General features: G+C 40.3%; 1 protein-coding gene across 3 annotated transcripts in view; it reads left to right on the top strand.

Annotated features, from left to right (window-relative positions):
• The first annotated feature begins 1,423 nt into the window (after positions 1-1,423).
• PFKFB1 (6-phosphofructo-2-kinase/fructose-2,6-biphosphatase 1) overlaps positions 1,424-18,236 on the top strand; it is a 46,784-nt gene continuing 29,971 nt past the window's right edge. Inside the window, exons 1-2 of one of the 3 annotated variants that reach the window (XM_059680495.1) lie at positions 1,486-1,591; positions 17,139-17,266. Coding sequence is in view for 2 of the 3 variants with exons in the window: in XM_059680493.1 (XP_059536476.1) it covers positions 5,563-5,941 (379 nt within the window). In the remaining variant the exon portion in view is untranslated. Of the gene's footprint in view, positions 1,592-5,490; positions 5,942-17,138; positions 17,267-18,236 lie in introns of those variants that run through there. The other 2 variants (XM_059680494.1, XM_059680493.1) reach the window with 2 other exon arrangements.

The following is an 18,236-nucleotide window of genomic DNA, read 5'->3' as shown; positions in this document are numbered from 1 at the left end:
TACATTCTCTTGGCTCCATTTCTCAGATGAGTAAAATTGAGGCCCAGAGAATTTAAGTGAGCTACCAAGCTCCCATGGCTCTTACATATGCATTATCTCATTTCATTCTCAGGACAACCCTTTAAGGGCCATTAAGACTAAGTAGGAGAGATTGAGTGAATTCACTTCATTCTCAGAAAAATGATAGAGTTGGGATTCAAACCCTATCTTAATCAGCTCAAGAAATATTTTTTGGAGTAACTTTTTCCTAACCACCCACCTCCCCAGTTAGATCTTTTCCTCTAGGCCCTCGCAGCACCCTATGGTCCATTCTGTCACAGCACTTATCACATTGCACAGCTACCATTGATTTCTATTTCTGTCTAGACTGCCAGCAACTTGAGAGCAATGAACATGTCTGATTCATCTTGTTAGTCCCATCCCCTAATATGGGGGATAACATATATTAGAGGAGTTAGTAGATATTTGTTGAATGAATAACAAAGAACAATAGCAATAACACCAACAGGTTAGTGACTTGATTTTTTTATGTTAATTCATTTTATTGTTATTATTAATTATTATTATTTATTGTAATCCTCACCTGAGGATATTTTTTCCATTGATTTTTTAGAGAGAGTGGAAGAGAGAGGGAAAGACAGAGAGAAATATCAATGTGAGAGAAACACATTGATTGGTTGCCTCCTGCACACACCCTGACCAGGGTCCAGGTCAGGGAGGAGCCTGCACCAAGGTGTATGCCCTTGACTGGAATCAAACCTGGGACCCTTCTGAGCCAAACCCACTGAGCCAAACCGGCTAGGACGTGACTTGTTTTTGAGAACACAAAAATAGAAATAATAGACATATACAATGTACAGGGAAAAGTGTAACTTAGGTTCCGCACCCAGAATTGCAGCATAATTATTTCTCCCCCCCCCCCCAGAATTTGATAGCCTTAGATTAATCATCCTCAATATCTGCAGACTCAAAGAGTTGCTTTTCCTACTGGAGGACTTAAAGGTTACCTTCCAGTTGTTGCCATCAGAAAACAGCTCTGCAATTAAAATTAAATATGTGCTGTTTTGAACTTTTCCATGCTTTGGCGGTTATTGGTTCAGGATTAAATCCCAGGAATGGGATAATGAGGACAAAGGAAATGAACCTTTTTATTGCTCTTGCTTTATATTGCCAAATTACTTTCCAGTAAGGAATCATGCCTACTTACACTGAAGAACAATCTGAAATTTAGCCCCAAGGAAATGCATACAGATCTTGCCTGTCTCAGTTGCTGGTTTTAATTTTCCCATTCTGCAGTGGCTTGTTAATATTAGTTCTGACCTTTGGGGCAAGGTGAACACATGGTTAGCTTGAAGAGAAAAGGCTCTGGGTGGCTCGGGAACTTCTTTGGCAACTACAACAGCTGATATTTCAACAGAGCACACACACACCCCTCTTACCAAGGGTACTTCCCCAGCCTTCCCAGGGAACCAACGGAAGGCTCCAGGCTCCCTCTTTGACGCCACCCACTGGACCTGTTTGGGGGGTCTAAATAGAAGAGGACTGCGTGTCGGATAGTTACCAATGGAAGAAAAAACCTCTAAGAGAACAGGTAGGTGAAACAGGAAAACAGAGTTACACAAATCCAAATCCGTTCTTTAGGCTGTCTGGAAAGTTGTTTTTGTTTTTTTTTTTATTTGCATAGGTGGCCACTTGAAATGTGCATTAAAGGGTGTGGGAGAGTTGGGGAAAAGATGATATCTGTATCTATTTATAGATCTATCTATTTATCTATCTGTCATCCTTCTGATCTGTGTTTGTGGGACCCTGGCCCAAAAAGTCTCCCTGATTTGGTCTACTTCAGTTTTGAATGAACTGAGTGATAGAGATTATGTCTTTTACTTCCCCCAGTGTATGAAGTAGGGCTGGTTTGCCCTGGCACTTGGAACGAGCCTTTTAGCTTCTCTAGGCTTCAGTAGCCCCCTCAACTAAAATGGAAATTGAGTTTCCTCAGAGGACTGTCTCTAGGTGAAGAGGAGTGGAAGGACAGGAACCAGAGCTCTTTAGAGATATTTCAGGACTTCTATGCTCTATGTGACATTAGTGATACTGCTTTTTCTGCAGTCTTGGCAGGCAATACAACTCACAACCCTCTTTCTGCCCTTCTCCCTGCGTGACTGTGGTCTGTGAAGAGCCACTCCTAAAACTAGGATGCAGTGAGCCTTGGACCCAACACATGGGGCTGAAAATAGTGGGAGATGGTGGGTCAAGGCAGTAGCTAAGAAAGAAGACGATTCTAGACTGCCGCCACAGAAGACCTGATACTTATATATAGGCACCTGACCTGTAAGCATGTGGCCAATCTCCCCTCTGCACCCTAACCTCCCACAAATGCATTCACACCCACACGCTTCAAGAATTACCAATAGGAAAACCCCATTGGTGATTTTGTTACCCATCCGTCCTCTCTTGATACTGCTTTTAATGGAATTCTCTAATATATCTCATACTTTGGGAGGATGATCGGGATCGGTGGGCCTCAGGAAGTCGCACTGTGTGCTTTTCTTCCCTGGAATTAACCCCATTTTAGAATTTGTGGCTCAGCTTTTGGTCTTGAGTAAGTCTCTGATATTGAGTGAACACTTCTTTAACCAGTTAATTTGACCTGTTCACGGAGGACTTCCTTCTTTTATGTATTCTGTTCTGCCCCATTCAAGGTTGATAAACTTTCCAGATGCTACTTTCTATCTTCAGACCAAGTTAGTTCCTCCACCCAGGACCCTGCATAGCTCTCTGTATAACATTTTCCTTGTTTGAATGGGTATTATTTGTCCACATATTCATCTCATCTAGGGCAAAGAGATGTAGATTGTACAAACACTCATTGAGCAATTGTCTCCTCTGTGCCAAGGCCTTAGCTGGACACTGGAAACACAGATTACAGATAGCTGAGATCCCGTTCCCATTCTCATGGATCTCACAGTCTAGTAAGGAAGCAGACCAGTAAAAACACAGGTGGATATTTGCTCAGATAGACAGAAGCATATAGTTAATATGATAACCAAAGACAAAATCTGCCCTGATGATACAGGGAAGGCTTCCCAAGGAGGCAAACATTGAACCAGGCCTTGAAGAGTGAGTTGTATTTTGTTGAGAATGGAAGGGAAGAGAAGGCATTCCAGGCTAAGCAAAGACTGAGGGAATAAAAAAAAGTACATGGTATGTTTGGGGGCTCAGTGAGTCAGCCAGTGCAGTTTAAGCATGGGGAGGAGGCTAAAGAGATGCATGACTAGAGAGGTGGGTTAAGACTTGATTGACAAGATCCAAGCTGAGGCCTTTCCATGAAGCTTGTTTAATTCTCCTGCTTCTGGGACCAGAATTGATAACAGTGGTAAAAATAAATTAATAGCTAATTCCAGGCCATTTTAAGCTGGGTTTTCAAGATTAGACCCTAGGTTTACCATTTCAGACCTTGCCAAAAGCCCGATAGTCTCCTATATCAGATTTCCTACTGCTAAAATTATCTTTCTGCCTCTTGGCAGGATCATGAGGACAAAATTATAAACAGAAGAAGGCTCATGTTACTGGCTCAATTACCTTGGACAAGCCCCTTCCCCTCCCTAGACCTCAGTGTCCCTGAGGCTAGTGAGAGTATTTGTAAGGAGCAACTAGGATAAGGAATATGTTGCTGCTTTGTGGGCCATGGAAAACATACATGTAAAAAGTTATTAAGATTATTAGCATTAGCAGAGTGATATTTATTAAGAGACTTTTTAGGATTAAGAGAGTTACATATCTTTCAAAATCTAGTTATGACAGTCTAAAGGTTCTAAGCTTAATGTGGAAGAACACATTCTTAAATCAAGCTAGATTGATCAATTAACCAATGAGAAGCCCTGGACTGGGAGAAATATGGTACCCAGTGTCCTACTCCTGACTTATTTGCTACAGGACCTTAGGAAAATACTTCCCTCTCTAGGCCTCCAGTTTCTTACCTGAGAGGGTTGGATGAAACAATTTCTAGGGGACTTCACAAAACCAAAAAAGTGAAAGTGAATTCATCTTTCTAGTTGGTTCACAGGAGCTCTTTATTTATTATAAATGTTAACCCTTTGTCTTAATGTTATAAATTTCCTTTATTGAATATTTCCTGTTTGCTCAGCATTACATTTGCCAAAGACATGACTGATCATTTACTTCACAAAATGAATCACACAGTGTTAGGTGATATATAGTGAGCATTTCCCAGGTTGCTTTACATGTATGAACATGCTGAACCTTACCAGATGAAAAAAACTGAAGCATTGAGAAGTTGCCTTCTGCCTTGGGTCTCATGACAAGGGGCAGAGGTGGGAGTCCACTCGGGTAGTATGGCTCCAAGAGCCTGTTGCTCTTCACCACTGTGATCCACTGCTTCAGTAGATCCATTCACATGGGCAGGCTCTGAAATGTATTGAAAGTTTATGATTTATAAACAGCAACTGGAGGGGATCTCACCCTTGTGTAGAGTAGGACACTGAGAATGTACTTCAGGGAATTTCTTAAAAGGCAAAGTGGAGCTAAGAGCAGGGGTTGGAGATTTCTATTCCCAGGAGATTGCCCCTGTATAGCCCAGCTGAGTGGAAGAAAGTTGAGCTTCCTTGTAGCCAATCACAAGAGGTTCATCAGGGGGTGGGAAGGTTGCAAAATAATGAAGTAAGAGCACACTTGGACACCTTCCAGGTAAGCTGTGCCTTTAGATGAATTCTACACATAAAAGCCTCACTACAACCAGGGGGAGATGGAGGGTAAAGTGGAGACATCTGCGTGGGATGTCCTACTTTGAGTTCATTGCTCCCTATTGCCCACACTCAGCCTGCTGCAGACTGCACCCTAATCCTCCATGCCTATGGGTTGGCACGAGGAACTTTTGCCAGGTTTTGAATCAGATCACATTGCCTTTCTCCCTAGGGCACCCAATGGCTGCTGGCAGCCATGTCGGCAGTGCTTGCCATCTCTCACACAGCAATGGCTGCATTCATTCCTATTCCCAGAGGTGTCAGGTTTACTCCTATATATTTAGCCTTGGCTGGAGAGAGCATAAAGATGATTAGATGGTGCCCATCTCTCCAAGACTGCCCCAGACAGCACATTTTAGGAGGAGAAGCTCTGCCACAGGAAAGTCAGCAGAATTGAGGGGAACACAAGTGTTGCAATGCCATTTTGTATGAGAGGGTGGGGCAGTAAGGCAGTGAACCTTCCACTTCCAGTTTGGACCTTCGATTGCTAGATCAAAACATTGCATTCGTCAGTAGGGACTGTGTGTGTTCGTACTTGGGAACCCTGCATTTCTGATGTGGATCTCTGTTTCCGGGTTGAACCTTGACATTCTACTTGGGCCTGTATTTTATTTCAAAGCTGTGAAAGCTGTTGAGACCTGCCTCCATCACCTTTGCCTCCCCACCTTGCACAGGATGTAAGCACATGATCTTTGGTCTTTTATTTGCATACTCTACTAGTCCTGTCTTCATTGGAGGGAGGTGACTGGCCCGACCTGGGCTGTCTTGCTGGCCGCCCTCCTTTGCTGGAAGGAACTTATCTCCTATGTACACAGCTCTTGGAGTTCAAAGGCCTCTACTGACCTCTACCCAACCTCTCCCTCTCTGCACCCAAGTCCCCACTGCTACATACAGGACCAAAGGCAGGCAAGGACTAGGAAAAAGGAGAGGAGGCTGGAGACAGGCTGCCAGAGGGCTCAGCTCACTTCCCTGTCCCAACGCTGTCCACCTACTGCTGTGGCCACAGCAACAGAAGAGACAGTTAGCAGGACAGGAAGTGAGGCCCGGTACCTTGTGGACAGTGGTGTCATTAACTGTGACATCTAAGATGTCTCGAGAGATGGAAGAGCTCACCCAAACAAGGTTACAGAAGATCTGGATTCCACACAGCAGCGACAGCAGTGGGCTGCAACGGAGGAGGGGCTGTAAGTGGGGTTTGCTTCCATGGACTTCAAGGTGGTGGTGGTAAAGTGGGTATAGAAGAAGAGCAAAGGACATGCCGCCCCTATATACCCCTATATATACCTGGAAGTTGGAATTAATGAACAGCTGGATAAAGTAGCTATAACATAGCAAGAGGCTAATGTCAGAGAAGGTAGAGAGAGAATGAGAAAAGGACAAAAAGAGGTAAAGACAGATAGAATGAGGATTGGGTCAAGACCACTTAATCAGAGGGATTTTTGACTAGGAACTTTTCTTTCTCCTCTCAAGCTTACTTGGAATGTTTCTTGCTTGAAGTTTGACATTTCTAGTGTGGAACCGTTCAGTGCTTAGCGGAGAATGTCTTGTTTTGGTGACCTCGGTGAAATGTCTGAAATTGGTCCCGTCTGATAGTGTGTGGGTGAAATAAGGTTATGGCTCCTAGAATAGTTTCTCAGGGCACAGGTGCTGGGTACACAACAGTACCACATCATTGGTCAGTTTTGCTCCTCCTCTTTCTCAAGCCTCTTCTAAGAGATCTATACCTGACTGGGCTGGGAAAGGCTGGGTGTCCTGTCTCCTACGTTGCCTTCTTGACACATATGGACACTTTTTGCTGCTCTCGTCAGAGAGAGAAAGAAGACAGTCTTCTCGGGGAAAGCCTGTTGGCATATTGTTCACTTTGAAATTTTAAGGAAACAGAGGAGCAAGGGAGAAGCAAATGAAACCTGTAAAACTATTTGTAAAAAACTGGAGTATACCATTTCCCATAGATAATAGAGGACAGTGTGGACCAAAGTGCTTCCAGCTCAAGGATTATGGCCTGAGGAGCCATAAGGTGGGCAGAGATAAGACAGCTGTGGACTGTGGGACTGAGACAACTCAAGGACCAGCTGACCAAGCTTCCATTATGCTGATGCTGCAGGAGGTCCAGGGTCAGGGCTAGTGAGAGGAAGGGTAGTTGCTTAGAGCATCCAGGAAGATGTAGGATGTTAAATATAGTCTGTAAGATGTAGGACATAGATGGAAGAAGAAGAGCAGAAGAGGGGGAAACCCAGCCTCATGTTTTCCTCTCTCTTCCTTTTCACCAGCAGTTTCACTCACTCATTGGGAGATCTAGGAACCTGGATGAGACAGACTTGCATCTCACCCTCACCTACCTGGACAGTCTTGAACCTTTCTAAGGGGCTGTTGGGTTTAGGTGGCATGCAGGCAAGCTGCTCTCTGCATACCTGGGTTCTCCAGAATTAAGACCCTTATATTACTGGGAACTTCCTTTTTAGGTTGGAGAAATAATACACACCAATCACCTAATATAAAGGGTACAAAATAAATAGGTGCTCTCTTTAGTTCTGAGCTTCTCTGTCCTCAGCTGTAAAACAGGATTAATACCTATCCCCCATATTGTTGGATGATTCAGTGATTCAGAGGTTCTGGATTTAGACTGCCTAGGTTTCAGTCCCAACTCCTATCTCTGTGACCTTGGACAAATCTATCTGTGCTTTCATTTCCTCACCTGTCAAAAGAGGCTAGTAATAGTGTTGTTATGAAGATTAGAGAGTTAAGCATATAAAATGCATAGAAGAGCTTATAGTAAGCACTCAATACGTGTTATTATTGTTTAAACAGGAAGATGGGTGTGTGGACCTTTTCCCCATCATATCCCCAGCATCAAGCCCAGAGCATGATACATAAAGGTGCTCAGTAAATGGTCACTCTGTTACTTCACTCTACCACTCGCCATAGCCAAACATGGAGTTCTCTGTGTACAAGACTAAGTGATTGATTGAGTTATGTAAGATCACATGTGCAATAAACTTGCCAGGTAGATAGTGTTTGCCACATCCTGCCTGGGCAATGTCTGCTTCACTTTTTTTTGCTGGGGAGGCCAGGTTATTTACCCCAGAAATATCTGAGTCATCTTTTGCTTGGAGCATCCTCTTTAGAAGACCTGCTTGGCCCCAGAGGGGGTGGTGGTAGGGGGCGGGGGGCACACAATCACTTAATGAGGTTGTTCTGAGGATTAAATGCATTAACATGTATAAAGTGCTTGAACTGCTGTGCATATTCACCTGTGACTTGTTTTTCTCATTCATCGTTATGTTTTGCTGGCCACCTATATTATTGTTGCATGCAATTGTATGCAACAATTCGTGCTTATTCTTGCTGTGTAATATTACATTTTGCGAATATCCCACTTTATTCATCTTAATGTTCCGGAGCATTTAGGTAGTTTCTAGTTTTTTTGTTATAAAATGTAATTAAAGAAAATGAAAATGTCCCATAAATTCTAGAATCAGCTTTTCAAGTTACACCAAGTTACATGCACACACACACACACACACACACACAATGTTTGGGATTTTTTTGGAATTACATTCAATCTGTAAATCAATTTAAGGAGAGTTAACATTTTTTGCAATATTATCTTCTGAAAACATGGTATGTCCCTTCATCTATTTAAACTATTTTATTTTTTACATATATTTTTATTGATTTCAGAGAGGAAGAGAGTGGGAGAGAGAGATAGAAACATCAGTGATGAGAGAGAACCATTGATCAGCTCTCTCCTGCACACCCCAGGCATTTGCCCTGACCAGTAATCAAACCCTGACCTGCTGGTTATTAGTCGACGCTCAATCACTGAACCACTATTTTCATGTCATTTGAGTAAAGTTTTGTTATTTAAAAGGGCTTTCTTAAGCCTTGGCCAGTGAGCTCATTGGTTAGAACATTGGCCTGCACACCGATGGGTCATGGGTTCAATTCCCAGTCAAGGGCATGTACCTGGGTTGCAAGTTTGATCCCTTGCCCCATTACAGCACGCATGGGAAGCAACCAATCAATGTCTTTCTCATATTGATGTTTCTCTCCCCCTCTCTCCCTCCCTTCCACTCTATCTAAAAGCAATGGAAAAATATCCTTGAGTGAGGATTAACAATAAAAATAAAAGGGCTTGCACATCATCGTAAGAAATTTTTTGCTTATTTTTGTTGCTATTTTCAATAATACATTTTTAGAAAAATTACATTTTATTGGTAATGTATACAAATATAATTGGTTTGTTTTATATTGCATTTATAACAAACCTAATCTATCATTACTTTTTTTAAAATCCTCACCCGAGAATATGTTTATTGATTTGAGAGAGAGAGAGAGAGAGAGAGAGAGAGAGAGACATTGATGTGAGAAACATCCATGGGTTGTCTCCCATATGCACCTGGACCAGGATCAAACCCACAACCTTTTTGGTGTGTGGGGCAGTGTTCCAACCAACTGAGCCAGCTGGCCGGGGCTAATTTTGATAAGTTGTTTGTAAATGAGTTTTCTTTATTCCCCTCCATTCCTTATATTTTTAGTCACCTTTTCTTATATTACTGCATTGTTAGGACCTCCTACCTCCAATACACATACATCATTTTCAGTACAATGTGAATACAAATGTTAATAATGTACATTAGGTTGATCCTAATTTTAAAGGGAATACTTTAAAAGTTTCACCTTTGAGTAAGTTTGCTGTAGTTTTTTTATGGATACCATTTAGCAGGCTAAGGAAGTTTATTCTTTTTTTTTTTTCTTTTCACAGTGCAGGGTTTAGTAGGGGTGACTCCCCAATTTTCCAATAGGATTATTTTCAAACTAGTGGCCTGGTGCACGAAATTCGTGCACGGGAGGGGGGGTGTCCCTCAGCCAAGCCTGCACCCTCTCCAATCTCAGACCCTTTGGGGGATGTCGACTGCTGGTTTAGGCCTGATCCCAGGATGTCCGACAGGCCTGATCCCAGGATGTCTGACAGGCCTGATCCCAGGATGTCCGACTGCCGGGATTGGGCCTAAACCGGCAGTTGGACATCCCTCTCACAATCCTGGACCACTGTCTCCTAATCGCTCGCCTGCATGCCTGCCTGATTGCCCCTAACTGCTTCAGCCTGCCAGCCTGATCATCCCCTAATAGCTCCCCTGCCAGCCTGATTGATGCCTAGCTACTCCCCTGCCGGCCTGATCATCCCCAACTGCCCTCCCCTGCTGGCCAGATCACCCCCAAGGCTTTTATAAGTATAGATGAGTAGATGCTGGATTTTATTAAAGGTGCTTTCTGTATCCACTGAGGGCTTGACAGGCTAATTTTACACTTTAATCTGTTAAGGTAAATTAAATTAGAGGTTTTTTATTGTGTTGAACTAATCTTGCAGTCTGATGACAAATAAAAACTGCTTGGATTTAGTTCATTAATATTTTGTTTAGGAATTTGGAGTTTTGTTCATAAATGAGATTGTCTTGTAATTTTTTCATTCTATATTTCCCTATTTGATTTTGGTGTCATAAAACGAAATGGGAACTATTTTCTGTCATTCTATTTTATTACAGAGATTGTCCAAGGAATTATCAGTTCTTGAAATATTTGGCACAATTTTCAGATAAAAACATTGGGGCCGCCCTAGCTGGTTTGGCTCAGTGGATAGAGCATCAGCCTGTGGACTGAATGGTCCTGAGTTGGATTCTGATCAAGGGCACATGCCCGGGCTGTGGGCTTGATCTTCATTAGGGAGCATGCAGGAGGCAGCTAATCAATGATTCTCTCTCATCATTGATGTTTTTCTCTCTCTCTCCCTCTACCTTCTCTGAAATCAATAAAAATATATTTAAAAAAACAAACATTGGGGCCTGGCATCTTCTTTGTAAGAAATATTTTATTTTTAATTTAAAAAATATTTTTTATTGATTTCAGAGAGGAGGGGAAAGGGAGAGAGAGATAGAAACATCGGTGATGAGAGAAAATCATTGATCAGCTGCCTCCTGCACGCCCCACACGGGATCAAGCCTGCAACCAGGGCATATGCCCTGATTGGAAATCGAACTTTGACATCCTGGTTCATAGGTTGACACCCAACCACTGAGCCATGCCGTCAAGGCAGAAATATTTTAAGTGATACAATCTGTTAAATAATTACTGGATCACTCCAGTTTGATATTTCTACTTGTCAGTTTTGCTAAGTTATGGTTTTCTAGATTTTTTTTCTATTTCACATCACTTTTCAAATTTATTTGCATAAAGTTCCTATCTTTATATTTAAAAAATCTGTGTTGCATTTGCAGTTATATCCTCTCTTTTTTCTAATGTTGTTTATTTGTGCCTTCTCTTTTTCCTTCTTGATCAATTTTTCCAGAAGTTTGTTATTTTTATCTGTTTTTAAAAATAATCGACTTTGGCTTTTTTATTCTTTCTGTATGTTTTTGTTTTCTATTCAACTATTTTTCTTATCATTATCGTATTTCATTCTCTTTTGGTTTATTCTGCTATTCTTTTTAACCTCTGGAGTTGGATGCTCAGTTCATTAATGTTCAGGCTTTCTGTTTTAAAATATAAGCTTCCAATGCTATAATTGGCCTACTAACCAGGGCTGAGATTTGATAGATGTACAATTGAATGGACACATGTATTTGTAAAATATTTCTAGAAAATTGGATCAGTAAGCACTGCTCAGGGCTCCTTAGTTTCTCTGCCACTTAGCCGATTGTCCTGACTATCTCAGTCCCTTTTCCAGGATTGCTGGGGCCTAAAGTTATCATCTTGCAACTAAAGGGTTAATGCCTGCACAGCGGGAGACCTTCCTTAATCCCTGCCTGACCTTGGGCCAGGGCAAGTTTCGGTTTTAACAGATCAGTGCCCTTGCCATTTCTAGTCTGATTTAATTATCTTCACAGAACAAACTTTGCATGATTTCAGTTCTTTGAAATCTACTGAGATTTGCTTTATGGTCTAACATAAAGTTTTTGGTGAATATTCCATGAGCACTTGAAAAAATGTACATTTTAAAGTGGGTTCAGTGTAGTATATACGTAAGTCTTATTTGTTTATCTGGCTCAAATGCTCTATTTTTCTGGAGTTTGGGCTGCTTATTGATATGCAAATTTTGTTAATGTTTCCTTGTGACTATGTCAATTTTGAAGCTTTGTCAATAGTTCCAAACAAGTTTAGAATTGCTATATCTTCCTGGTGACTTGAACATTTTATTCATGTGTAAGGAGTTTGTTTATTTCTGGTAATCTAGTTCATTGGCACTTTGCCCTGCAATCAAATTTTTTCTGATATTAACATACATATTAGTTTTATTTAGGTTAACATTGGCCTGGTATATCGTCTCCTATACTTTTTAAAAAATGGTCCTTAATAGAGATATAATTTGCATACTATCAAGTTCCCCATTTTTAAATGTACTTATTGCTTCCCTAGCTGGTTTGGCTTAATGTTTAGAGTGTCAGCCCTTGGACTGAAGGATCATGGCTTCTTTACCCTCAAGGGCTCATACCTGGGTTGCAGGTTCTATCTGGCTGGGGCACTTACTGGAGGCAGCCAACCCATGTGTCTCTCACATCTCTCTCTCTCTCTCTCTCTCTCTCTCTCTCTCTCTCTCTCTCTCTCTCTCTCCCTTTCTCTAAAAAAATCAATGGAAAAAATATCCTCAGGTGAGGATTAACAAAAAAATAAAATGTACTTAGTGGTGGTTAGTATATTCACACGGTTGTATAGCATCACCACTAATTCCAGAGCATTTCATCACCCCCAAAAGAAATCACATACCCTTTAGAGTTATTCCACATTCCTCTCTCCCCTCAGGCCCTGGCAACCACTAATCTCCTGATTGTCTCTATAGCTTTGCCTAGTCTGGACATTTCATATAAGTGGAATCAAACAATATGTTGCCTTTTATATCTGGTTTCATTCATTGGGCATAATATTTTTAAGGTTAATCCATGTTGTAACATGTATAGGTACTTCATTCTTTTTTATAGCTCAATAATATTCCATGAGTATGGATACACCATGTTTGTTTAGCCATTCATAAATTGATACACTTGGGTTGTTTCCAATTCTGGGTATTATGAATAATGCTGCCGTGAACATTCTTGTAGAACTTTTTGTTTGGACATATGCTTTTATTTCTCTTGGATATATACCTAGGAATGGAATTGCTGTGTCATATGGTAACTCCATCTACAGCAGTCCCCGCACAGGGGATATGTTCTAATACCCCCAGTGGATGCCTGAAGCTACAGATAGTGTCGAAACCTAGATATACTATGTTTCTCCTACACACGCAGACCTATGATAACGGTTAATTGGCAAATTAATTTCAAGTAAGAGATTAACAATGGCTAGTGAAAACAAAATAATTATAACATATAATAAATGTTACAATAAAAGTTATGTGAATTTGGTCTCTCTCAAAATATCATATGGTACCATACTCACCTTTCACTTGAAGGAAGCACTTTACAGCTTCTTTTGGCATATCCCAATTGCCAGCAACACTATTCTTGTGCTTTGGATCCATCGTGAAGTAAAATAAGGTTTATTTGAACACTAGCAGTTTGATACCATGACGTCGATCTGGTAACTGAGAAGGCCACTAAGTAACTAACAGGTGGGGGTGTACACAGCATGGATATGCTGGACAAAGGGATGATTTACGTCTTGGGCAGGACAGAATTGGATGGTGTGATATTTCATCACTCTACTCAAAATAGTGTGCAATTTTAACTTTACCAATTGTTTATTATTGGGATTTTCCATTTAATATTTTCAGACGATGTTTGAGCACGGGTAACCGAAACCACGGAATGTGAAACCCAGAATAAGTGGGGACTGCTGTAGAATACTTTGAGACACTGTCAAGCTATTTTTCAAAGTAGTTTCACCATTTCACATTCTCCAAAGCAGTATATGAGGGTTCCAATGTTTCTATATCCTCACTTCCACGTCTCTATTTTTTATTGTAGCCATCTTAAGTGGATAAGAAATTTCTCATTGTGATTCTCATTTGCATTTTATTAATGACTTACGATGTTGAGCATTTTTTCATGTACTTATTGAACATTTCTTTATCTTCTTTGGAGAAACATCTGTTCAAATATTGTGCCCATTTTTTAAAAAGTAAGTTATTTGTCTTTTTATTTATATTGATTTGTTAGTTTCTTTAAATATATTTTGGAAACTAAGCTCTTATCAGATATATGAATTGCAAATATTTACTCCTAATCTGTGGGTTGTCCTTTCATGTTCTTGACAATATCTTTTGAAGCACAAAGTTTTCATTTGGATGAAGTGAAATTTACCTATTATTTCTTTTTTTATTGTTTAAAGTATTACATATGTCTCCTTTTTTTCCGATTGACCCCCCCCCCCCGCCACACCCTCCCCTAGGACAAGCCCTCACCACCCCAGTGTCCGTGTCCATTGGTTATGCTAATATTCATGCATACAAGTCCTTTGGTTGATCTCTTACACCCCCCAAACCCACCTTCTCTCTGAGGTAGGACTGTCCATTCAGTGTTTCTTAGTCTGTGGATCTATTTTTGTTCATCAGTTTATGTTGTTCATATATCCCACATATGAGTAAGATCATGTGATATTTATCTTTCTCCAACTGGCTTATTTCATTTAGCATAATGCTTTCCAGGTCCATCCATGTTGTTGCAAATGTTAAAAGTTCCTTATTTTTTATAGCAGCATAGTATTCCACTGTGTAGATGTACCACAGTTTTCTAATCCACTCATCTGCTGATGGGCACTTAGGCTGTTTCCAAATCTTAGCTATGGGGAATTGTGCTGCTGTGAACATAGGGGTGCCTATATCCTTTCTGATTGGTGTTTCTGGTTTCTTGGGATATATTCCTAGAAGTGGGATCACTGGGTCAAATGGGAGTTCCATTTTTAGTTTTTTGAGGAAACCTCATACTGTTTTCTACAGTGGCTGCACCAGTCTGCATTCCCACCAGCAGTGCACGAGGGTTCCTTTCTCTCCGCATCCTCACCAGCACTTGTTGTTCGTTGATTTGTTGATGATAGCCATTCTGACAGGTGTGAGATGGTATCGCATTGTCATTTTGATTTGCATCTCTTGGATAATTAGTGATTTTGAGCATGTTTTCATATGTCTCTTGGCCTTCTGTATGTCCTCTTTCGAAAAGTGTCTATTTAAGTCCTTTGCCCATTTTTTGATTGGATTGTTTATCTTCCTTTTGTTATATTGTATGAGTTCCCTTTAAATTTTGGAGATTAAGCCCTTATCAGAGATAACATTGGCAAATATGTTCTCCCATGCAGTGGGCTTTCTTGTTGTTTTCTTGATGGTTTCTTTTGCTGTGCAGAAACTTTTTATTTTGATGTAGTCCCATTTGTTTATTGTCCCCTTAGTCTCCATTGCCCTAGGACAGGGGTAGGCAACCTTTTTGTGAGTGCATGCCAAAACCAGCAAAATCTCTGACTCAAAATTCTTCTGTGTGCCAACCCTAATTTTTTGAGAACATGTTACGCCTATTTGATATCTCTTAAAGTGTACATATGTGAAGAACCTTGAAGAAATAATAAAATTCATTCGAGTGACAAAAACACAGTATATGATGAAAAATACATTTATTTTTTAATGTATACGTGTACACTGATAGTCCAACAGAAAACTTGATGACTCCATTTGATATTATCAGTGGGACTTTTGCTGCTGCATCACTGATGACAAAGATTTTATATTTCGTGACCTTCAGAGATATGCACGAGCTACTACTTTCATCCGTCAGGCTACTCCTATTACGAGACAACAAAATTCATCACTGAGAACAAGATTCACAAGTGTATGTGGATGAAACCAAAACACTGGTCGGATCTAGAAAAGCAGGGAGAGTTAAGGCAGAGGCATAGAAATTACTCTTCCCTTCTCTTGTCAATTCATGTCTATGGTCTTTAAGATAACTTGTTATGTAAAATTATTTATTTATCTAAGATGCACCTACACTGAATTTATCTGAAAAATAAAAAAGTCGATATTAAGAAAAAAATTATAAATTGAAGATTATAAGAGAGGGTTTCGAGTGCCAGCAAAAGTTACTGGCGTGCCATGTTTGGCACACGTGCCAAGGGTTGCCCACCCCTGCCCTAGGAGCTATATTGATAAACATATTGCTACAATATATGTTTGATACTTTGCTGCCTATGGAGTCTTCTAAAATTTTTATGGTTTCCCATCTTACATTTAAGTCCTTTAACCATTTTGAGTTTATTTTTGTGTATGGTGTAAGTTAATGATCTAGTTTCATTTTTTTTTGCATGTATCTGACCAATTTTCCCAGCACCATTTATTGAAGAGACTGTTTTGACACCTACCTATTGTTTCTTTTGTTGCATTTGCTTTAGGTTTTATATCCCTGAAAACATCTAATCTAAAGTCACAAAGAGTTATGCCCAGGTTTTCTTCTGAGTTGTATGGTTTTAGCTTTTATTTAGGTCTTTGATCCATTTTGAGTAAATTTCTTCATATGTTTCTTTTCTATGTCTAGATGCTCAAATACTTTTCTATGTCTAGATGCCTAGACCAGGGGTGGGCAAACTTTTTGACTCGAAGGCCACAATGGGTTCTTAAACTGGACCGGAGGGCCGGAACAAAAGCATGGATGGAGTGTTTGTGTGAACTAATATAAATTCAAAGTAAACATCATTACATAAAAGGATACAGTCTTTTTTTCTTTTAGTTTTATTCATTTCAAATGGGCCGGATCCGGCCCGTGGGCCGTAGTTTGCCCACGGCTGGCATATACTATCCAGTACAGTAACGTGCTGTATAGGTTTGCAGCCTAGGAGTAATAGACTATACCATATGGCCTGGGTGTGTAGAAGGCTATACCATCTAGGTTTGTGTAAGTGAAATCTATGATGTTCACACAATGATAAAATTGGCTAATGACACTGCTCAGAACATATCCCCACTATTGTGCAATGCATATGTATATAACTCTTTGCTCTGGGACTTGGTTAGGCTATTTTAATTAAGTCTATTTCCCTGTGGTGTTGCTCCTGGAGCCTTTGGGCTCACGTTGACTATCTATTTCCCTGATCTGTCTATTAGGCTGTCAGTCTCAACTGCTATTATGCTCTAGGCCAGTGGTTCTCAAACTTCTGGCCCTTTAAATACAGTTCCTCATGTTGTGACCCAACCATAAAATTATTTTCATTGCTACTTCATAACTGTAATGTTGCTACTGTTATGAATCATAATGTAAATATCTGATATGCAGGGTTGTCTTAGGCGACCCCTGTGAAAGGGTCGTTCGACTGCCAAAGGGGTCGCGACCCACAGGTTGAGAACCGCTGCTTTAGGCTCTACTACTTACTAACTGATTGCCCTATTTTTGTTTTCATATTTGCCAGCTTTGCTTGTTTCACTGGGGGAGTAGGTACATGGAGCTCCTAATGATGGAAGTGAAAGTCTCATAATTGATTTTTGTGCATTGACCTTGTATCCTGCAACCATGCTGAATTCACTTCCTAGTTCTAAGGTATTTTATAGTTTGGAGGAATTTCTATGTATATAATCATGACATCTACATATATGGAATATTTTATTGATTCTTTTCCAAATCATATGCCCTTTATTTCCTTTTACTGCTTCATTGCACTGGTTAGAATTTTCAGTACTATGTCAAAAGAGTGTAGCGTGGACATCCTTACATTGTTTCTAATCTTATGGGAAAAGCATTCAGGCTTTCACTTTCAAGGGTAACAACAATGGTAGGTTTTTGTTGTAGAGGTCCCTTATCAAGTTTAAGTAATTCACCTCTATTCTTAACTTGCCATACATTTTATCATTAATGGGTGTTTAATTTATGAAGTGGTTTTCTTCATGAATTGATATATTTTTCTTCTTTAGTTTGTTAATATCATGGATTATGTTGATTGACTTTTTTGAACATTCATCTTATCTTACATACCTAGACAGAATTCTACTATGATTCTTTTTATGTGATGTTGGATTCTATTTTACAATATTTTCATGAGGATTTTTTTGCATTTTAGTTTATGAGAGATACTGGACTCTAGGGATTTTTTTTTTTTTTTTGGCATTCTATTAGTCTTGTTTTGGTATATCTGGTACCTCTGATTACCAGAGGCCAGGGTTACTCTGGCTTCATAAAAGTAGTTGGGAATGCTCCCTCCTTTTCTTGTGCTCTCAAGCTACAGTTTTATTGTCTTTTCCCCGTGGTGATTAGGGCTTTTTTCTGCCATAGGGTATGTAGAGAGAATGGTCTGGGGAAATTTTTCAGCAATAGTTGCTGTTTTGTTTCCCTTCCCAAGCCAGAATACAATGTCTTTCTCAGGATTCTTCTCAGTCTTCCCTGTCAGCACTTGGTGGAATTACTAAAGGAAAAGTCTACAAGAGGATGCAAAACCACCTATGTCTACAGCCCCCAGGGTCTTCACATCTTACACTAGCCCACAGCTAACATTTAGCAATTCCTTAACCATGTT

Source organism: Myotis daubentonii, chromosome X (assembly GCF_963259705.1).
Source record: "Myotis daubentonii chromosome X, mMyoDau2.1, whole genome shotgun sequence".
NCBI lineage: Eukaryota > Metazoa > Chordata > Mammalia > Chiroptera > Vespertilionidae > Myotis > Myotis daubentonii.
The sequence above is the reverse complement of the archived record's forward strand: the minus strand, read 5'-3'. Positions and strand labels throughout refer to the sequence as shown.